Below are 24,901 nucleotides of genomic sequence, written 5' to 3' on the forward strand. Positions count from 1 at the left end.
GCGACGTTGTCAGATTGCATGCAAGTTAGTATCAATGTACCTACACTTACATTTTTATCCCTACTACCTACCGGTCGGCGTTTATTCGAACGCAAACGTCGTTGTTTAAGGCTTGAGTTTCTTCAATTTTTTTATCAAAATATTTTTCAAAATTTTGTTGTCTTTCTTTTTGAGGATTTTTTTTGGAAAATTTTGGAATTATCTCTTGGTTTCTTATTTCTTTACTTAATTTATTATCTTTCCGTTAATTTCATTTCATTTCAATTACATGATTATATAGCATTTAGATGTACCTACGATAGATGGCGTTAAATGTCAAGGTGAAAGCATTAGCGATTTTTTAAATGTAATTTTGAATGTCAACGAGATAATGTCGAATTTAATAGGATTAAGAAGAGTTATGACAAAATAGTAATAATATAAATTTACTAAGATTTATGTTCTACGATATATTTGATATTTCGAGTAATATAATTACAATGTATTTTCTCGCGATAAATTAAAACGGTGATTCGCATAAATTTTCAAAAAGTACAGATGTTCTTTAAAAAGTGATGTTATTTAAATCATATCCAAAATGTACTTTATTGAAAATTTGGTCAATTATTTTATTATTAGAAATAAAATACAAATCTTTGATGAAAAATTAAAGATACCGACTTTTGAATAAGTCTAATGTAAGTAAATTCGGCAACCTCGCGGTGCACTTATCGTGACGTGCAATGATATATCAAATGCGATTGCGCAGTCGATTGGTCGAGTCATGGATCATGTGGCACTAAACCGCGTTATCGTTATGAGTCACGGTTCTTATTATTCAAATTTAAATAAAACTAGTATCTAATGGATAATATATTTTATAATGTATATGTGAAATATGCTAAACAAAAAGGATATATTGGTATTCTTTTTTAATGAACCGGTAAATAAGTTTCGTTGGAAAGTATCGCCATCTTGCGTGAACTTGATTAAATAAAACTTTTCTAACGTCGGTAATCAAAAAATGAATATGAATAATAATTGGTAAATAAAGAACTTTTCTATCGTAATAATCAGACGATGTATATATATATAATATATATATATATAATGTATATTCTTAATTTTAATTCTTATATAATATAGTAACAATAAGACGAAATTTAATATTTACATAATATTAATTTTATACTTATAGTATATCTAGTATATAGAATTTTCGTAGTAAATAGTAATCGTTTTTCAAATAACAAATCAGATCTATATTTGTACAAATAATTTTGTGAACCATGTTATTAATATTAATTTATATTCTTTTAAAAATAATAATTATTATCATTTTTTTTTGTTATGGATAAGACAGATAAAAGATATAAAATTGGGAACATTTTTAATACGGAAAAAAAAGATAGTAAGAAGATAATATTTGATCTAACCGAAGGATTATCAATACTATTTATGCGTTTATAGCATTTTTAGTAATATCTAACTCTACTTCGGTTAATGTTTATATATTTCTTTTTATTTCGGCACGCGACTTGAATAAAAGAGAAACTGTATAAGCTGAATCCTATATTTATAAAAATATATATTTGAAATTTCTCTTTTCTCTTAGTCGTAGCAGTTATTATTGTAACAACTAGGAATAATGATACCCTCTAAAAATTTTTCAATAATGTAGAATTAGCGATAGCCACACGATTTCCTACTACCTAAGATTCTAGCTAAAACGTGAAAAAATTCTGTAAGATTTTTCGAAAAATATTTGTACGGCCTACCTCTTTTATACAAGAATCCGTTTAAAATTATATAAATTTACTTAGAAAACATGATTATTTGTTTTTTTCTTTTTTATAAATCTTATTTAAAATTTAATTACTTTAAGATCCTATCTTTCATTGATTTGTCCATTTTTAAACGCATAGTAATATATTATAGACAATTAAACGCGATTGGATCCTGACATATCATCAAAAGCAACGAATAAAACAAGTATTATATCGTGCAACGATCAAGCGTGGGAAACTGCGCACGTTTGTAGTAGAAGTTATTCAATAGATAATTATAATAATATAATATAAATATCAAACATCACCATAAATATACGAGTATCGTATAATAACAGTAATTGACTAATTTTGGTTTCACACAGATTTTGATTCTCCACAGAGACCACGATAGAGAATTTTTCTTTCTTCATTTTCATCTTTGATTCAATCTAAATTTGAATAATCAATGATCGTTCGATTTAATTAATTCCTTAATGGATCTAAGCTCTCCAATGAAAAATCATCAGTTCCCATGGATAAACCTCTGCTAAAGCCATCCTAAAAAATAATGTATATTAATATATTAATACAAGTATATTAATAAAAATATCGAATGACATATAAGATATTCTTAACATGTTGAATGCCACGTTAATTTTATATGGCTTGCCCATGATGCCAACACGAATTTATTATTATGCATTTATTATTTATATTATATATTATGTTAGAACAAATAAGTTCAAGTGTTTAATCATATGCAACGTATTTATCTTACTGAAAGATTACTGGTAACTCTCGCGGCATTTCGAATAAACTTAATGCCGTTTATCGATAGGCTCCATGGTATTTAACGTGTAATTTTTATCATCAAATTATAAAACTCACTTTCATTTCAAGTAATCTCTTATCCAAAAGTCCTATGGCATTTTCCAACTCCTGTTGGCTCGGACTTGAGTTTACGGTTGTAGCACCAAATTCACCCATTTCAAAAGGATCATTAAAGTCATTTTTTGTATTTATAGACGGTGTAGGATTAAAAGGCACGCTACCAAAAAGATCTTCTTTTACTCCATTTTGTCGTCGCGAATCCTTTGCCTTTGGAGGCGGCGCCACTTAAGGAATAAAGATTAATATTAAAATTTGTTTTATTATCCTATTAACTCCCTATAGTCCGATCTCTCGCCGTGATGTATAAAATAATGTGTTTATATAGAAAAAATAACGAATATCAATCTTTAAATACAAATTAACAATAAATTAAACATTTTCAAAGATTACTCTACAATTTTAAGTTAAAATGGATTTTATCGGTTAACAAAAAGGGATTAAAGAGTAATGTATATCATATTGGAGTAAAAAAAATTAAATTAACCAAAAGAAATATCGATATATTGGTATATAACTTGGAAGTTATACGAGACTATAGAATGCTAATATAGAATTAAAGGAACTTACAAAGCGGCGGCGGACTGGCAGTACCATTAGATTGTGCAAATATATTAGAATTCGACGATAGTTGACCATTAAGGAGAGAATTGTTGTTTGTTGGAAGATTGGCAAGACCATTAGCTGCGGTCTCGTATGCTCGAGGATTAAAGTCCTCTTCAAACTCGTCCATGAGAAGACCTTCTAATTTAGTTCCAACAACCGGTGTTGGTGTTGGTGTTGCTTCACTTCTATTTTAATGAAAGGAATGTTTATAAATTCTTTATCTAAATATATCATTTTATATTCATTAATCATATCACTTGTTTCGTTACTATAACCGACCCCATGAAATCGTCATCAAAGGATTTCTCAAAGCTCCTAGGAGGGACAGGTGGTGGTTGTTGCGGTCCATTAGATGTGTTTCCGTTACTATCGTTGTTTATTCCTATGAGAGGAGACTTGTTGGTTGTGCCGTTAACTTGCGGAGATTCGCTTGGTGCTCCGGGTACATGCAGGATATCCGGAAGATCGTGCTGCAAAAGGTAAGTCGAAACATCCGCCTGAAAAAGTCAAAAACGAATGGTAAGTCTGATAAGTCAGAAATTATAGACTCTAAAATAGTTAACAGAACTTTAAGGGGATGAGGAAGCTTAACACTATATATTAGTCATTATTAAAATTGTCATTTATTAACGACTGACTCAGCTAGGCGTGGATTAGTCACTAGTACCGGCCATTGTGCAATAGAATATTTATTTTTCTATTTGTTATTTTTATGTTCTATAAACTTAAAATCAAAGTGTTAGGGAATATCCATTATGTCGTTCTGATTTGATTTGTTTCAGTGTAATTTAATTAATAAGCTATCGGGGTCGATAAATGCTAGTTTCCGGTAAATATAAAATACATGTTAAACACTAGAACTTGTTGAAAGTCTAATAAGATCGGTTTCGCATTTAATGTTTTAATTCTTTGCTGTCAAGATACCTTTATCGTAGGTCGGGATATTCTCGACAATCACACATTCAACTATTGTTATTGTATAATAAAGTTCTAATTTCGATTAATTTTCTGGCATTGTACATAAATTTCTATGTTTTGAGCACATGAAATATATATAAATAAAAAATGAACCGCAAGGTCTTGACCCGATGTTTTAATTGGATGCAAATATTTTGTTCAGTAAAATATATTCAAATAAAAAACAACTTAAAAGATAAATACAAATCTAGATGTAAAAAAAAAACCTCAATAACATATAGGAGATTATTTCAAAATATATGCAATAAATCATTTTACAAGAAAAAGAAAAAAAAAATATACAATGAAGTTAGATTTATAAATTTTACTTGCAGTAAATCATTCACCCACACAGCAACGGGAAATAATTCAAACCCACACCTCCGAGAAAAAGTTAAAACTAATAATAAAGTAATTAAATTGGCACACACTAACCGAGCCTTTGATAGCAGCAATATCTTGTAACCGTTGCCGATAGACATTGTTCTCGTGCTCTAATCTTTTAATCTTTTGTTGCAACACCATGCAACGTCTTTGAGTTTCAAGATCCTTGCCAGAGGTTTCTAAGAACCGCCTGTAAGCTAAATCGAAAGCTTGACCAATCGTCAACGTAATCTCTTCGGCCAACCTATCGCTAACGAATACGAAGCAAGTATGTTTCTCTGCGTCTTCTTCCTTTGCAATGAAGCTAAAGAACTTTTTCTCTCCTTTGTCGTCGGCACAATAAGAGATTCTATGCAGGGGATATTGATGCATAATTCGCTGAAAAAATAATAAATAACAGGATATTTATTCTAGAAATAGAAAGGATTACAAATTCGCACATTAGGTTAATCTCTTAATAATACCAACCTTCGGTGTGGTTTTAGTTTTGGGCTCTTGAATAGCCACGCCATCGATACTTATGGTGAGTTCAACTTTCGGAGTCTTCGTTCCTTCACTCTTTCTTAACTGCTGGCTAAATTTCAACTTGCAGAATGCTTCCTTCACTAGTTCTATTCCTTTAGGTTGATCGACTTCTGTACTGCCCAAGTACTACAAAATGTAATAAAGGTGTATTTAACGAATAAATATTTTCATTATTTATTTCTTACTTTTTATATACGTTATCTGGTATAATCATGTACAATAACTTACTAGAATAAATCCAAATTAATGACATTAAATCTACAGATAATTTATTTTTTAATAAAAATTATATTTTGTATAATTCAATGCAGATAATTTGGCAAAAGTTTGAATAATGAATAAAACAGTATTTATATAATTACAATTTGTCGTAAAGTTAAAAGAAGAACAGCAGAATTTTCATTGAAAATATAAAATCGGGAAAAAAAATATATGACGGAGGACTGAGTCAAAAAATAGAAAAAATTAATATTATATTACAATTTTATTTATATTGTAAAATAAGTCATAAAATCAAATTTTACTATTTTTTGACTCAGTTGACTGTTATAATTGCCAGCACATATCAAAATCAGATAAAAGTAAAAAATACGCGAACGTATCATAGTTAAAAAAATAAAAGCAAATTAGCTTATGCTATTCTCGTTCCCACCATCACATGTAATGCTTGCTCGTTTCCACGATCTCTTATATTTTTATTAAGTCTCGTAAGTTTTATAAAGAAAGAGAAAGATAGAACCTTTTGTAGTCAGTGGTATTAAGAAATTTTGTAAGTAACAATTCGCACGTAGCAACGAAAGGTAAGGCGAAGAAGAAGTCGTATAAAAGCATTGTGTAACTGTTCCGGGTAACAGAAGGTAAACGAACGTACTGTCTCACGGAGGTTCTTAAGATTGAGTCTGCATTTCTTCCTTTTTTCATTTTTTTTTTTTTTTTCCAACCGATACCACCATGATGAGGCACGTGCAAGAACGTGATACGAATTCTCAATGAGTTATATAATCAATAAGGTTGAAAGTCCGAATGCGAACATTCGTATGAATAAATTTTGTAATTTACGTCGTATAAATGTCAAGATTTTGTACTTCCGTTTATAAAACTACAATTTCTTATTTAAATTATAATGAAAAATTGTATGCGAGTTCGCATTTTCTCTTTTTTTTATTCGAAGAGTTTTCGCACATGTCTATAATATATTATAGTTCTTTGCATAACGTAAAGAATGATATCGTCTGTATCGTGATATTTTTGCCCTATTTTCCGACTCAACTGATAATAAATTTATTATGTAAATAAATTGTACATATATGTATAAATATTTATACAATATAAGGATGTTAGCTTAATTATTAAGAAAATTATTTATCAATTATAAAAATAATATATAAGTATTATTATTCTACTTAATTCTATATAAGATTAAGTTTATTATATATTATTTTAAACACAAATTTTGATATTGTTATTAAAAAGTTTTCACAATACACAGATCAAAGTGAAGAGATTTATGGTCTTTGTTTTGCCTCAAAGTTGAAAGGAACGTTCGAGTTACTTGGAAACAGAATTAAAGGTAGGAAATCATATATGTATATGTACATGTATGTATACATTATATGTATACTATACCTTGACTAGGTAGGCGATGTGGCCTTTTTGAAGCGCGTCCGGTGGGTGTATCCAGTTTCTACTCGTTCCTGCGAACACAATTCACGAAGGACTTTATTTTCAGTCGAAACGAGACTCACCGTACGAAACGCGTTCTCTAACAGCGAGACGAGTCAACTTCCGTATTATTTAACACAAACACACACACACACACCTCCATTTTTACTCGTTTGATTTTTATTATTCGTCGAATTTTGTGCCCACTTCAGCAACGTCGAGTTCCTCATTTTGTCGATTTTTTTTTAAGATTTTCCCCGCCGACTTAACGAGCAGCTGGAAAGAAGAAAAACGAAAAAATAGAAAGAAATAATTATTCAATTTATTATAAAATTAAATATACATATATATGCCGTCAATTATAACAGTGGACTAAATCTCTAAACACATTGATTTTATTATATATTTATTTTATATTATATATATATATAATTATTAATATTATAAAAAATAAATCATACAATTAATTTTTTTTTTAATTTTTTCAATTATAATTAATCCACTATCATAATTACCAGCACAATTATATGAACCATTCATTTGCCAAATCAATTAATTCCACACAATCAAACGTAGAGAAAATTGATAAAGTAATATACATTGTGTGTGTATATATAATATATGATTTAACGGCTATATAAATTTTTGCCATTTAGCGATGCTAAGCTTATCTATTAAAGAAATTTATTTCAATTATAAAAAGTTAAACATCAATCGCAAAAGTGCTTTTATACAAACATTTATAAATATTTTAAAAGTGAAGTTAATCTTTGTAGACTTTGAATGGTTCGTATATGTAAAGTGACCATTTTTTCAACTTTGAACTAGAACATATTTTTTTTAACAAGCATTAAACAGCTAATGTCATATGCGCTTCCTACATGATATGTTTTCTTAGATTACTCATGAATAAATGAGCTTTCATATTTTTCAGAAATGATCTGAAACGAATTATTATTTCATAAATTATTCAGAACAACTGTGCTAACACATATTACCTTTTCATAATATAGTATGGATTATGAAAGTAATTTCGCAAAAACCAACAAAAATATTTGATATGTGAGTATATATTTAAGATTTTAATACGTTTCCGCCGTTTTCGGACATAGAACTAGTTCCGGTGTTTGAATATTCGATTGTATTTTCTTTCTATACAGATATATATTTTTTCATATTTTTATTTCCTATTAGTTTTTTTATTTTTTTTATAATTTCTTAAACTTTATTGGTTACATTTAACAACTAATCAAGACTTACCGCCGAAAATCAGTACTTTACTAAAAAAAACAGTACTTACAGTCACCGTAATATATGATTATGATAATATAATATTTATATAGTCACTTTAGTGAAACCATATTTTTTGATGAAACCATTGTTCTCGACCTTATCAAATATACGGTCTGTTAAACGTACAAATAGTGATCTCATTAAGGTAAGAGAAGAGAGTTTGAAGAAATTCTTTTCCGTCGATAAATTTAGCCTAATTTCTCTTTTTATTTTCCTTTCTCTTTTTTACCCCTTCGTACTTCATAAATAAAATAAAAAAGAAAAACGTCGTCTCCTTTTATTCTTATCTTTTACTATTTTATTACGCTAACAGCTTTCTTTCTTCTACGCTCAAAAGTTGCTTTCTACGTTTCTCGATGCAGTTCTCACGATAGGACGCAATCTCCAACAACTACGACACGATGCGACACGTTGAATATATTCACACATCCACATATATATATATATATATGCACGTACTATGTTGCACTTATAGCACGTAGCAATACATACATACAATGGGATATATATAAATATACACACTACACATATAAAAGAACACGCAAGTCGAACACTATTGTTTGACCGTATATTCTTCGAAAGTCAGCAAGAGTCTTGATATGCCAGCAGATCTGTTTATTTTTTAAAGTCAACGCGCGAATGTAGAGAATTAACTGACTCTATATATTTCTATACGTCGTTTCGAAATGAGATAAGAATTATATTGTTGACATACAAACTGTCAACAGCTGTTTCATCCAATACAACTTCATTGAATGTAATAAATAATATACGGCGTATATGCCGTGAAATATCAAAAAATGATGATTCATCTATTTTCTTTACTAGCAGTGTTATTTATAGAGAAAGAGAGAGAGAGAGAGAGATAGAAAAGAAAATATAAATTAAAAAAAAAATCCAATCCAAGGATTCTAGATATGGTTGATGTGCGTAATTAGCAAGAAGACTCGATACAAAGCGCATAAAAGCAAGTTAAAATGCAGTCGATTGTTCGAGCGGTCAGCCTTGGACACGAAGGCTAGATCCTTTCGCGTGTTTCATTATCTTGAATGCGCGACAGTATTATTTATACTTTGAAACATAGAGATACAGAGAGTATATCAATTTAATCGATACTTATTTCTATCACTTTGACGTCGTGAGGATGAAGAAAAAAAAAGAAAGAACGACATATATTATTAAATATTATTGTCCTAGAAGTCATTTTAAAACATGATTATTTCAAATTTCCCGCTTTCAAGAACTACTTTGATCTTTCACGTTCAAAGGCGTGGGAAATTCAAAAAAATCTCAATTGACAAAAACATTTAAAAAAAAAAAAAAAAGAATCCTCGTTTTATTGTTAGCTAAAAACTTTGAATTTTCTCGCTTGGTGGCACGGAAAATCTAACAAAAAAAGTTCCAATTGATAATATTTCGAAAAAGAAAAATAAATAAAGCAAATGAAATTCTTAGAATTATAATATGCCGCTATTTGAACAAATTATACGAGCATAGTTTTTTATCAATGCAAAGTTTAGAATTTTTTTCTCGTTTATCGTAATATTAAAAATTCGATATCACAAAAAAAAAAAAAAGGACGAACGTCATTATCAAGAGGCAGCTCAAATTGGAAACAGTCGGAATTATCACGTTTTATCTCTTCCATCAATGCACTCGCGTGAACCTAACCTTACTTCCTTTCCCCTCATCACCTCCTCTCTTCTTTACTACTACTATTCTCTTCTCTTCTCTTCTCTTTTCTCCCCAAGGGGAGGATGATGCCGGCATAGCGCCTGTTCCATTTGAGAAGCGTTTAAGCGCGTTGAAAGATGGACGCTCGGATTTAATGCACGACTTCCTATTCCTCCCACGTATCGCAGTTGAGTACTTGCTTCAGCAAAACGATCTGAACCGTAACAGACAAATTCCATCATCGTGTAACCCGTTCAGGTACCTTCAAAAGAGCCGAATTTAACCGAACGTAATCCTAAACGATATCTTAAAAGTTCTCATCTTGTTTTTCACGACGAATTATAGCATATTCGATCGGCAGTTCAAATTGTTTGACCGTAATATTGATTATCAAACGTATTTTAAAATTCAAATCACATTATTACGAATTCTTTTAAAAAAAGTCATTTGTTAAATAATATATATTAGATAAGGTAGAGAACAATTAATTCGGCGGGAGGTACTTTAATATTTATTTATAAAAATAATCATATAGATCTGTGTATTATTCATCAATGGCATCATTCTTCAAACAATTGCCAAATTCCTTGACGAAAAAAAGATGGCGGAGATTCTAATGCAATGAATTATAATAACAATAAACCGAATTAATATTGCTAAATCTAATATAATAAATATATTATAAAAATAATATTTACGATATATATAGAAATAAACTTTATAAAGTACTTGTACCACAACTCGTAAGGTTATGCGAAAAGACAAGATCATCGACTGCATCGTTGCGCCATGGATTTTATCGCATCTCGAGCATAACCCGTTCCTAAGAGATTTCTTAGAAAAAGATCTTGCTTTCGATGCGAGAGAGAGAGAGAGAGAGAAAGATAGAAAGATAAAAAAAAAACAGAAAGAAAACTAGAGACACGCAGCAGTGACATTCGCTGCATCCGAAGACTTGCAGAAAGCCGTTTATAGAATAGACTCGTAGAGTTTCTCTATGCGCTATGCGTTAATCCTATAACGTAGGTATGCGTATGTTAATACTAGCTTGCATAACGTTCAAGGTGAAACTCCTCCAAAGCGGTACGCGGCGTCACGTGCATAGTGAGCTTTTACTGACGCCCATCATCGCCTCTCTGCGAAGCAATTATTATCTCCGTTAATTCGATCTCAACCATATACCGTTAATAGAACTATTATGGAGCCGAGCTAGATAATAAAAGATGGATAGATAGAGAGATCAAGAAATAGAAATAGAAAGAGAAAAAAGAGAGAGAGATAGCGTACGTCTATTTGCTATTTTTTATCTATGGATCATTAACGTACATATAAAGTCATTAATCTTATAAGTTATTTTTCTACGTACTTACAATCTGATTGTTATTTAAAAGCCACATTCGTTGAAGGAAAAACAAGGAAAATTGAATCACACTAGTTTGATACGATTTATGAATTACATAGTGATCTTCTAATGCGAGAATATAAGTCGCCGTTATCGTTTATAATAATTAGAAAATAATTTACGTTAAGACAGAGGGGTAAAATCAGGGATAGCTTATAATTTTTCCAACTGATGCGGTCAGTTAGAAAATGTCTGCTCGCACTTTCTCTCAACTCTTTATAACGTCGATACGATACTATTGCGAGCCATTTAGAAAAGTCTTGCGGTCTGTCTGACCCACATCTCCGAGCTCGTCGTCTATGGAAAACTCATAATCCTTATATACAATTATGTGTGTAAATATATATATATATATAGTTACGCGTTTTGTGTAGAATACAAATATTTTCATAGATCTTTAGTAGTAGCGATAGACATCTTTTCTTTGTTCTATGAATTATTAGCGTGATTCTATGAATACTGTATACTTTTCTTTGTTTTCATAAAGAGAAAAGAAGAAAAAATTCATTATATTATATATATAAATAAAATATAATTACATAAATGTGTAAATGTACAAAATATAATATAATTTAAAAAAAATTAAAGAAAAGTTATATTTAAAAAACAAAAATTCTATATTAATAATAATAATAATTATTATATTATTTTATTTTTGTGTATATTTATATATATTCTCATTATATTTATTAAATATCATTTTGTCGAATAATAATACGCGTGCTTATGCGAAAAACGGAAGTAAATTTTTTGTTAACATCATCACTGTTTCTTGATACATAGTACTAGTACTCTTCTCAATCGTTGATAATAATTCGTTTTTGTAATACGAGCTCTGCTAACATGAGTAAGTATATACTCCTATTCCCCCTTCCCACCCCTTTCCATCGTTCTCCATTCTCGCTCTAGATGTGCCTTTAAACGAAGGTACAAACTTTATTCTACTTTCTTATTATGAATTATGACGTTAGTTAAATGTGGGCGTTTGTACAGATGTGTGGGTATTACGTTAACGTTTTTCTTACATTAGTCTACAAGGGGAGACGAAGGAAAAAGTTGTTAAGTGTTTTCTAATGTTCTCGCAAGTAAACGTCTAAAAAAAATGCATTTGTGTTGATATATATATATACATTATCATTATAATTGTTATATACTTAACTTGTGTATTTAAGAATTCGAACATTAATTAAGAAATATAAAAATTATTAAATCTTTTTATGGGCTCTATCACTTTCGATAAAATAATTTGACTCGAGAAAGTATTAATTAACGTGTTTTCGACTTCTTTCATCGTGAAATACAAAATATTGCTGAAAAAAAATGATACATTATTAAATTTCGATAACTTTTCGACCTAACCGATATATGAAACGTATTGTTTTGGTATGTTTACTTTGTCGCAATCATTCGTTAATTGTTTTTATTGATATGCGAATAATTAATTCGAATTATAGAAATATTTATCTTTCTTGCACGAAATAAAAATAAAAAGATTTGATCGTCTGCGTTTATTCAATGTTGTATTCGCCGCGAATACAAACGAAAGTTTTGCATTAAAAAGCGAAAGTAGCGTTTCCGGGTGTGCTCCTTCTCCGTTAGACGGTGAAAATAAATTAACCACAAATGAGGTACCATCCATTAACGCAAAAAATACAAAGAGATGATAAGTATCATTAATATTAGTTAACTTAAACCTCGCCTTTTACATTATTTATCGACAACATTGACTGAGATTTCTCGAGAAACACAATGTTATTTTTTCGAATAACCGATAACCGATACAAATGAAATGAGTAATCGAATAATTTATAATATTTCTTACATGTAGTCATAAAAATAATTATTTTTTCGTTATTCTAACAATTTCTATTGGTAATTATGCGGATCAATCATTTGTTAGTTTTTCTCACAAATTTGCATTGAAATACTGTTATCAAATATTATGATAATCTTCACTATAAAAAACAAAAAACAAAAAAGAGAGAAATATTAATAAATAATACAAATATTATAATATATAATATTATATATACTTCAAATATATATATATAGAATCAAACACATGTACAAAATGTAATATTTGAATGTCATTTTCTATACTATTCGTTAAAAACTCGAATAAATATATTTATTAATAAAAAAGATAATTTGATATTAAGAACAAATGTCAGTTTAATGCATCGATGACAAAAATTCGCGTGTATTGAGGGAAGGTTGTAATATGGCGGTGACCTCGATGCTGTTCGCCAAGAAAAAGAGAAAGAGAAAGAGAGAGAAAAAGAGACGAGCAGACAGAGTCAAAAAAAGGAGAGAAAAAGTAGTAATATAACTGTTATCCGCTAGACACTTTGAACTTCGATGCAAGTACGCGCAATCGCGTTCTATTGCCCTCGAGGAAGCGATGAGAAAGAAAAGAGAATGTTTCTGGGTCGCATAAGAGTCGTCGCGGACAGTAACTAGTCGCTAGGGTGAAGCGGACCTAGATTTATTCAACTTTAGTTAGCTTAGAAATGATTGTATTAAAACACTAACAATTTCCTATATTAAATTAGATTTTTCTTTCTTTTTAGCTTTCCTTTTCAGTACCTTTTCCATAGTTCTAATACTAAACATTGAATCGAACCTAAATTTATTCTCTCTAAATTTTTAAGTTAATTTATAAATTATTATATAAAATACGACAATTTTTTCCTATATCATAGAATTTTTATTTTTCATATGATACCTTTCCCAAAATCTTATAATTAAACATTGTAAGTGTATCTAGATTTATTCAATTCGAGTTAATTTGAAATTTATTGTACTAAAACATTTGCACGAACCCATATTTTATATTTGTATTATCTTTTTAATTTTAATGTATACTGGCAATATTACTTACTGTTTAAATACGCTTCGCAAAACAACGATTGTATTAAATTTGTTAATTGTATGTAAGTCGATAAACCCTGTGCATCTCATATTAAAAATAAATAAATAAACAAAAAAATTCTTACGATTTTATTCCTACTTATTTAAAATTCGTATAATTAATTAAAGAAGAATACTCGAATCATCATTGTGTTGTCCTAATCGGTCTATTCTATTTCTCGTTATAGCAAAGATTTAATGTTCAGTATCGTTAATGTTTTATAAAATTCATTAAAAAAATCTATAATAAATCGATTAGTTGTAAAGAAGTAAGTAAGTAATACAACAGCGAAGATTTAATTTCATTGGAAAAAATTAATCGGCCAATAACCGAGCAATTCTTTCGGATCATTCGTGCAACGAACTTTCAAAAGGTAACCGATAAAGAGGAACAGGATATTCTTATCTACTACAATGTGGGTACTTTACTGATAAAATGTGGCTCTTTAAAACTTCCTGTTTGATATTTAATAATTATATCTAGAGAAAATAAATATTTAAAAAAATGTTTTTAAACTCACCTAAAAGTTTTAACGATATGAAAATATTCATCAAATTCTTCTAATGTAATTTGCATAAAACGCACTAACAATTAGAATGACGATACCTAGTAGAACGAGTGAAAATATACAAAAAGAGAAATAGAGATAGGTAAATATAGAAAGAAAAGAAAAAACAAATATAATAAGACTACATAATCCAGAGAAAATGACACGAATCACTTCTACACTAACCGACGGCTCATGAGAGACTAAAGTTAAGTAGGAGGCGGTGATGGCGTCGGCGCGGTTCTTAACGCAACACTACCGCCACCATGCGGAGAACGATTTCTTATTGTTAGTTTAATAACACAACACTCCTATTAATTATTAATACAATTTATATATACAAAAACAAACATCTCTTTATTGTATTTAATTACCTATTTTTATTGCGAACCGTATACAAAATATTAATATTTATATATTATTTTATAAAATAAATCTAGCATTTTTGAATATAATTAGTCAATTTATCAGCCGATTAAAATGACATTCATATTCTAATGATTTTATTCGACACAGTACTATGAAATTCTATATAAGAGATGGACCTATATGATATTGAGATATTATAAAATAAAATAAAGAGAGGAGAGATGGAGAAGTGAGATGTATTAACCGCGATGATATGCGAACATACACGGATACGCAACAGAGATCGGTGATGGTAGACGATCCAGTAGAACGAGAAGGGATAGAGGATGGTAGTACCAGCCACGACCGAGAGCAACGTCGTTCGTTCTCTTCTCTCGCTGGATGGTTCATTCCTTATCAAGGAAAGAACCAGCTCAAAGAAAGATGTACTCTTCACGAGACACGAACGTGTCACATTCATAGCTCCTCGACGATTTTAATATCAACGTTTGTTCGTATTTGAAATAACATATATGTATATGTACATATACATTTGTAGAATACACTATTTCATATTTACACCTATCTACCACGAAACAATAGTTATTCGTATGCTAAACCTGAAAATGATATTATGCTTTACAAGATGTGAATATTTTTGGCTGACAATAAGCCACCAACCGAAACTTAAAAAGAATACCGGATACACTAAACATTATATCGGTTTCCGTTCCAGTTACACACACTAATTTATTTTTTTGCAATCTATTATATACCGCGTAAACATAGAAAATTAATGCTATTTTATATTTCGCTAATTTACTTTATTTTACGTTGTTCGTAGCAAGAAATTCTCTTACAAAACAGTAAAAAAAGTAAAAAAAAGGATTAATTTTTTTGCACAGATCGTACATAAACGATTTAGTTTTATCCGGAACTGTTTCTTTTCTTTCAATTTAAAAGAAAAATCTATAGTTTATAATAGTCCATGTAAATGATCGTCGTCAATAGTTCTCACTAGTTTTAACATAAAGGAGAAAAAAGCTTGGAAAAGTTTACTTAATCGTTCTTCCTATTATTCGCATTTATAACTTATAAACTATAGCATGCATAAAGAGTCATAATGTCGAAGAGCTTATCGTTTAAACTCTTTGAACGGTCGTTGTGCTAAATACGAGCTAAATCTTGTCGGCACAGAGTATGGTTCTTTGAAGAGTAATTTCGTAATAAGACTTCAATACAGAGCCGCACCTCTAACCTCTAAACCCATAAAAAATATTCATAAATTTTTTTTCATGGGGAAAAAGGACGATGATACAAAAAAAAAAAGAAAGAGGAAGAAGCATATTTTCGACAGTAAAACGTAACTGGGTTATTACCCATACGATATTTCACGAAACATTTGCATGTACACATGTAACGCTATAAAGTCTTGTTCACAAAATTTCACGAACTATAAAAACATCAATTGTAATGAATTTCGTCGTAAGAAAAGGTAAACGGATTATGTCCTGCGTTGGGAACCAACAGACAATAATGCAGTCAAACTTATTAGGTATTCGATTCACAATACGTAACGGGTTTCTTACACCCGTCAAAAATTCCCACTGATTTTCAGTACTTACATTGTGGAAATAAGCAAACAATCCAATAGTAAGTATATAAGAAGCATCATTAAATTAAAAATAATCCCACCAATTTGAAGAGTTTGAGGAACGAATTAAAAAATTCTTATTTAACTACAAGGAAGATACAAAAGTGACGATAAAAATAAACGAAAGAATGAGCGAATATGCCATTCGTTATGGACAGGTTTGGAAGTGTGATTAAATATCGGCAATAAAAAAAAAAATTACAAAAAAAACCGGTTTTCTTTTTTTCTCGCGTATATTTCTTCTCATACATTATACAATCAAATACCACAGAAATGATCGCACGCCATCGTTGTTTTCATCTTTCTTTTTTGCGATTTCTTAGAATTGTACTTTTTTTTAAATAATTTCTACATACTAACTCGTGTGATCAAAAATAACGGAAAAAATATTTCGGATGACGATAATAATAATAATAATAATAATAATAAAATATTATTATATGAATCATCAAAAAAATAATACTTATATTTAGATGAACGTGTAATATCAATAAATAGAAACGTAAAAGATGTAAAGTTTCTAGTTTCATTTCTACAAGTCTTCTAGTTGTTCCTTTTTGAACTTTCTCGAGTTCCGGTTTCGCTCTCCATCATGACACTACCGAATTGCTAGTAAGAGTCATAGTTGTTCGCCATTCGGTGTACTCGTTACTCTCCTTGAACGAATAGTTGGTAAACGCGCGCGCGCGCGCGAAAGTGGGGAAAGTAATGTATATAACTACCTTTCGATTCGCCTTCGCCATCCTATCTATGGATACACGTGCGATATATACATTACGTTTTATAATGTAACTGTCGTCAAAACTAGATTATTAACGTGCGTAAGCAAAATTCAATCGAGTGTATCGATGAGAACAAAGTGCATCGATGACGTACTACGTTAAATCTCCATTTTACGAGTTGTGATATTTTTCTAACTCTATTTCTTTTTTGGTTAATCTTCTATTTTAATATCATGTAACTTCATGTCACACATACACATATATATATTTGTCATTTGTAAATTTTATTTCAGAAAATCTACTCTTTTTTGATATCCGAAATTTAGAAGGATTTTAAAGTATAAGTTATACTATATCAGTAGCTAAATCTATATACTATATTGCAATAATATAATATTATATATTATATTTAGTATATGTACAAGAATAATTATGATAGTAGTATATGTAAAAAATAAAAAAGGAAAATATTAATTATATGATTTATTTTGGACAAAAATTATATTTATATTAGAATATATAAATCATATGTAATAAATTTTGTTAATTTTTTAACTTACAATTAGTCTACTATAATTACCGACACATATATAATTAGAATTACTATACGATAATGATAATAGTATAATTATTGTATAATTTATGATAATATTATGAAAGTTATATTAACACACAATTAGTGTTGAATATTATAATTATATGAATTGTATATAATTTAATAAAACTATAGTAGTATTAGTGTTATGACATAACTTTCAAATTATATAATCATCTAATAGAAACAAGAAAAAATTGGGTTATATAGGGTAAGAGCTCTTTTGAAAGATGTTATATCCGCCCATTCGATAACTAAATTTGGTATCTCTCTCGACGGAGAGATAAATCCTTTTCAGTAATTTCGAGAATTTCAATACGCAGGAAACGGTTAACGAGATTACGCGTATCTGTACGGGCGGTGCATCGCGACTACGTGACGTATCGTTCTGTCTCTCAGCAATTTGTACATACTCGCGTATTTCTATTGTACCTCCTTTTTTTTTTATTCGACGGATGTGTCAGGAATGTATAAAAGAAAGACAAACCAACTACGTCATTACTTTCGACGGTAGCAGCGGTAATTTACCTTTATAGACACCCATTATGACGAAGAGAAAGATTCTACATAACGTCAGGATTAATTGTGAACAGAAAAGTTAATATGAGATATATTATATTTATTGGATTGCCCGGAAAGATTAATAATGATTTAATAAAATCATTCAAAGACAATACATTTACATATATATATATATGAGATTTAAAAAAATTTTTAATTTAAAAATATTTAATATTAAAATATATGAAAATATAAAAATATATATTAAACATGTAAATATAAATCAGTACGATATCCTTTATGAAAAAGACGTCTTTAAAGTTAGTGTGAAAAAATTCATAATTACATAAGCGCGCAACATTTCATAATTATTCTATTAAATATATAATAATTATTACGCATATTATATTATTATGATTGTAATTTATAAGATCTGTTTATTAACGTAAATTCTCGGTAATTTCAAACCTTTATCATAATCAGGACAATCCAGTAACTTTTACGATATCTACATATATCATCGTCGTGAAAGCAAGACGAATGAAATTGATCTGAATTAAAGGGTTCGCTTGAAAAAAAAAATATATATATCACGAATGGTTCTAGTCAACGGCATGTACCGATAAATAGATAAACACATACATACATGTGAATCTCACTATCTTTCTCTTTCTCTCTCCATGGCACCGGAACGCCCCCATTGTCTCATATTGTTCTCCTCGTCCACTCTATATTCGCTAGCTTTACATAATAATATTATAAAGTCATAGAATTCATCGTTGTTTAACATTAGATTTACGGAAATTTTTGTATACTTATTTCTACGAACACCCGTCAAATTGATGGGTAAAGTAAAATACGTATTTTATGGTGCATATAATATAAAATTTAAAAATTAAAGAGCTAAGAGGAAAATGGTTTTTGGTATATATGTAGAATGGGACAATAACTCTATCCACCATGAATATCTCCTTTATTCACAATTATCAATGCAAAAGTGTAATTTTCGTATCGCTGAAAACTTATACGTTTTATTGTTCGTTGATATCTCTATCGTCATAGTGGCATTAACGCAACTAGTCGCAATTTCGAGTATCTTCTATGGTGTACAAAAATTTATAATACTACCATATTTATAATCTTGAATGATCTTTATTAATAGCTTAATGCAACTGTCTTAATACTGCCTATTGCAAAGCGGTAAATAAAATAAGTTATCCCATTTAAAAAAATGAAGATGAGAAGATAATAATTTAATATGATTGTAAACAAAGGAGATATTTCAGGTGGATAATAGAGTTATTCCCATGCCCTGTATATTCGTATAATTCAATCAATAAAAGTAATCAAAATGTACGAAAAAATAATAGTAATGATTTTTATCATTTTGCATATGAAGTCTAAACCCATCAAATTAACGGATCCCGTAAAAACCTAGTGTTCAAATTATAAAATAATAACCCCAACGTGGTTAAAATATACGCGATAAGAAAGTGGTGGCACGTTTCAGCAGAAAAAATTTGTCGAGTTCGATTGAATGTCTCAAAGATCGGAATTTCAACCTTGAAAATTGTCTTTCTCTTTGGAATGTAAATAAGTAGCTTGCATAGTGACGAGAGAAAAAGAAGGTTAAATACATCGGAAGCAGTAAGTGGAAGAATGAAACGAGCTATGTAGTATATACTTGCCGTATGGTGTTCGCAGCTGCTAACCTGTTCCCAAGATGCGCTACCAACCAACCAACCAACCAACCAACTACCCAACCAGCCAACGAAACACTTCGTTGCTTGCCGCAAGATAAACGTGAGTGTCTTGCTCGGTTTAGGATTCAGCGAATGAAAACAAACGTGATCGCGAATAACTAGAAATGGGATCGAAAGTAACACGAAAATAGGATATGTAAATAAAACGTAAATAGAATACGTTAGAATCGCTTCGTGTTACACAAATAAAAGATCTTTCTAAAATTACGAAATGTCAATAAATATAATATGTTAATAAATGTTCTCGTAATCTTTTCTCTTCTTTTACGATATTTAATTTAATTCTCTTTGTTCTCTCCCTTTTTTGTTTTTTTTTTATCTCTTTGACTGTTAGAAAGTAACCTTTTGGAAAGAGAGGGTTTCTGATTTTTATTTCGAAAAGTAATACTTTATCATACGTTGATACAAATAAATGTTTTAAATAGAAAGATAAACAAGAATGCAATTCTATTAGGAAATTTTTAGTTCAATATTCATGGCAATAATGGTTCCAGTCAATTAATTATATAATAGAACATTTATTTGCCATTTTTACGGTAATTATAATATAGATCATAGAAAAAATAGTATGCGCATCTCAACCGGAAAATAAATATTGCTGTAATCGCGGTATTTTTTTTTTTAAACTAGACATATCTCAAACAAAAATATTCACATTTCATATAGTAAAATATCATTTTCCGGTCTAGACAAAGAAATAAATATTCATTTAATTGTATTTAGATTTGAATACCGTTAAATATGCTGATTGAAAGAACGAAAATGTGAATACAATTGAAATTTTGTCGTAGTTATTCAAAATAATACGATAAAGTGAGAAACAACGAATACAATAATCAAATCAGAAAAAATCAATGATAACAAATGGAAAATAAAAATTTGAACTTGAAAAACGTTCCAAAATAATATCGTACATTAAGGAAATTTTCTTATTATAATTGGGGAAAAAAAAATTTCTTATTTCTAATAATTATTATGTTATAATCGCAAATGTCGTCAATCCTACGTGTTCAGCGACACATCCTTCAAATATTTATTATTTCTACAATTATAAATATTTTTCAATAAAAATTAACATTTATTGTCTTCAAAGATCAATAAATATAATAGTCGAATTGAAATTTCGTAATCTTCTTTATTTCAAAAAAACAAATGTCTTGTTACTCTTTGACCCAGAAAATAATAAAACACCCTTTAAATCAAATGTTAATCGGTCTTTATTGTGTGTACGTATTTTTGACGCGTTTTTGATTAATTTCTTCATTTAAAATGAAAATAAAATGATAAAGGTGATTGTTATAGGCGACGAAGAACATTTTTCATGCTAACAGCTTTAACACTGTGATTTTAATCTCGAAGCGAGAAGGAAACTTACGTAAAGGATTTGCTCGCGGATGTGCACACCCTACGATCAAGTCAACCTGCACTTTCTCAGCCAACTCGATCTTCCGTTCTTCTCTCTATGCGAGAATACCAATCGCAAAGAACCATTTTTCCATCGTACAAAATTAAAAGGACCTGAGTTCGAGCTCAACGAACGTTTCCTATTGTTACATAATCGATATAATGAACATATACGTCTGATTGTCAGTGATCATTACATTAAAAGAAAACAAATGAAGTTTTGTAATAGCATAATCGTTTCTTCTTAAATTGCACCTCATCATTTGTTGAATAAGATAATCGAAAGGAATAGATCCTAATATTATAGAATGTTCATTTTTTTTTTTATTATTTTTCCATTCATAGTTGATAAATTTTTATGAACATCTTTCCTGATATTCTCGGAAATCAATTAGTATGAAAAAATAGTTGCGGTCTACAGAGAAAGTGCAATTGCATTCTGAGTAACGTCGATGCATGGGGAAATAATAGAAAGAAAAAGAAAACAAACAAAAAATTACACAGTCATAAAAGATTGAACCATAAGAAACTATGCAATACCTAACTATATTTTCGCTTGGAAGAGAGTTTTAACCGATTGCAGTTTTTGGAAGAATCACTGTGTGAATAAGCAAAAAGAATTTGAGTAAAAAGCAGAAAATTGCAAATCACCGAACTCGCGCACCAGCGAAATCTAGTCGAGTGGAAAGAGCTTACAAATACTTTCGCGAGCAACATGGATACGTTGGTACATAATATGTACGTGAGCACGCACACACGTACAAACATAAATACCGATCAGGAGAGTTCGTCTTTTCGTGCATGAACGAAAATGGATGTTATGTTGAAATATATCAGACTGCTCGGAAATCATGAAAGTCGAGTGATACTAAAGCTTGCCGATTAATTTTATTAAAAAAATAGTTATTTGCCATCTTTATGGGGTGGCAGTAATAAATACACTTGCTAGGTAAGATAGCTTCTGACATTTGAAGTTACCGCTGACAACGACGATGACGACGACGTTGAAGGAGCGAATGTGTTTTGCACGGTATGTCCTTGATTCGTTTAACAACCTAACGATAAAATTTGTGCTACGCTTGGAAACGATGATTTCGAATTAATTCGTGTGTTTCCGATTTATCAGAAGTAGTAAGAATATATTGATGTAAACAATAAAATATTTATTGATAGGAAAAAATGAATCACCAATCGAGTATTGCTTTGGTAACAAAAATTTTGTGTAAAAATGAAAAAAATTTATTGAATTCATACATATATCGTATCAAAGATTATAAACATTAATTTGATTTTAATTTTTTTACACATTTCTTTACATCATATCAATTAGATAATAGATATTCGACCATTGTGAACGGAAGAATATAGAATACTCTTTAAAGATTGAATAATGTCAACAACGAAATACTATATCTCGGAACACGTATAACCTTCAGTTTTGCGTAACCATGACATTGAAAATCATTCTTGAACGGACATTAACCCGCTTTCTATTTTTGTTACGAAAAAAATCCTCATCTTCCGCAACCCTCTTTCCATCTTAGTATCCTGATTACCACCACTCCTCTCTGTCGATTATAGCGCTAAATTACTTTTCCCCACGACCTTCGCATCATTCATTCTCCCGTGTCTTCTTAACTTACCGAGAAAGTAAGTAAGTAAATAGTTAAATTGAAAAATATTTATGAAGTTTCTCTCTCGCGTATCACCTACAGCATTTCCCATTCACTATAAGATCGATCGTTGCCAACCATATTAAATAAAATGTGGAAGTGGCTCGCGAAAGTTATCGCCAAACGTAAACCATTCTGAAAGAGACCAACTTAAATAGTTCCGTTGAACAACAAAAAAGGTTCGTTGATTTCTCTCCTTGAACTCTCTTTGGATTCCTTCAAACAGTTATATTCTTTTCCTTTTTTTTTCTTTTTTCTTTTTTTTTTTGAAATAAAATATTTTCTTAAAAAACTAAAGAAAATGTATTTTCTTTATAAAATCTTTCGATGAAAATGAAAATGAAAGTTCAACAAGAATGCGACGCACTCGAGAGAGTCTTTTGTTTCTCACGTTCGTGAGGTCGTTCGTGAATCGAAAACTATCGAGATTAACCGAACGAGATTATATTCGAAAGCTAATCGCGCGCTTTTCCGAAACCTATCCCGCATTGTAAATATTTGTGTCTTTCAACTTACGAGGTCGAATGAGGTAAAAGAAAATATATATAATATAAATTAAAGTTATTATAATGAAAAAGTATTATATCAAAAAGTATCGAACAAATAAAAGTATATATAGGAGAATTACATTAAATGAAAAATAGTACAGTATAGTTTGCAATCAAGCTTCCTGAAAGAACTATCAAACTATTGTGAAATGGGTTCATATCTCGACAGTAAAACCTGATGATGAACCTTTGCATCCTAGTTCTCACGATTTATCTTCAACATCCCTGCTCCCTGCTTTAGTCCTTTCCTTCTTTCATTACCCCCATGCCAACACCATGAATATGCGTAAAAATGCCAAAATAGAAAGTCACCAGTTCGTTGACACGCTTCGAAAGCTCTTTTCCCTTTCTTCTCGCTCTGACTCCTTTTCTTAGCTCACAGAGGAAACTGTTTCTTTGTTAAGCCGGCAAAGAGAATGAAAGAAAATAAAAGGAAAAGAAACGAAAATTGAAAGAGAAAGAAAGAGAGAGAAAGAGTGGAGGAGGAGAATAAATTCCATTCGAGAATGGAAACAAAGCAGTTTATAATAAAAAATGAAGTAAAAGTAAATAGACAAATTTTTTTTACACTACTCACCGTTAATAATTAGAGGAGCTTCGAACAATTCTACTTTTTACTGTTTGACGTTTCCAGAGCGAGCTACCGATGCTCACTTTTCCTACTCGTGTATGTTCACCTGCTCCGATAGCGAAGAACTCACCAAAACGAATGAGAAATAGTTTGGTTTAAGGAGTTAAATTGGCAGCTATACCGCGCCACTGAAATGCCCTCTATCCTCATATTCGAGTTTATTCAGGTCGCCATATTGATGCCTGTATGATTACGCGCGAACATTTAAATTTACTTTACGGCAAATATATATCTAATATACTTTCTATGTCATTTCTTAATTAATGAATATACTTTATTATGTTTTGATAACTTTAATTGTTTTATGAATAAAATATACATCTATTTCTGCTTTTTAAATCACAACGTTAATAAACATATATAAATATATCATATAATTTTACATGAATAACATATTACATGTGAAATTCAACGTTTCCTCACGAATAAGTATTTGTTTGTTCTGATTTTTTAACATCTAACATG

At 29.9% G+C, this 24,901-nt stretch overlaps 1 protein-coding gene across 3 annotated transcripts; it reads right to left on the reverse strand.

The window, feature by feature from the left end:
• Positions 1 to 1,072: 1,072 nt before the first annotated feature.
• On the reverse strand, positions 1,073 to 24,528 carry LOC106784161 (PTB domain-containing engulfment adapter protein 1-like). 3 transcript variants are annotated; one of them, XM_014743421.1, is made up of 9 exons: positions 24,383 to 24,528; positions 6,928 to 7,046; positions 6,735 to 6,802; positions 5,052 to 5,234; positions 4,635 to 4,961; positions 3,522 to 3,739; positions 3,207 to 3,427; positions 2,637 to 2,863; positions 1,073 to 2,306 (listed from the first exon to the last, which is right to left on the reverse strand). In XM_014743421.1, the coding sequence occupies exons 2-9, from the start codon at positions 6,998 to 7,000 to the stop codon at positions 2,232 to 2,234; spliced, it is 1,392 nt and encodes a 463-aa protein (XP_014598907.1). In that variant the 5' UTR covers positions 7,001 to 7,046; positions 24,383 to 24,528; the 3' UTR covers positions 1,073 to 2,231. The 3 variants fall into 3 exon arrangements, with proteins under 3 accessions (XP_014598907.1, XP_014598909.1, XP_014598908.1); XM_014743423.1 differs by lacking the exon at positions 24,383 to 24,528 and adding an exon at positions 19,064 to 19,085; XM_014743422.1 differs by lacking the exon at positions 24,383 to 24,528 and adding an exon at positions 14,571 to 14,801.
• Positions 24,529 to 24,901: the final 373 nt, after the last annotated feature.

Source organism: Polistes canadensis, unplaced genomic scaffold (genome assembly GCF_001313835.1).
Source record: "Polistes canadensis isolate GaletaPanama2010 unplaced genomic scaffold, ASM131383v1 scaffold_31, whole genome shotgun sequence".
Classification (NCBI taxonomy): domain Eukaryota; kingdom Metazoa; phylum Arthropoda; class Insecta; order Hymenoptera; family Vespidae; genus Polistes; species Polistes canadensis.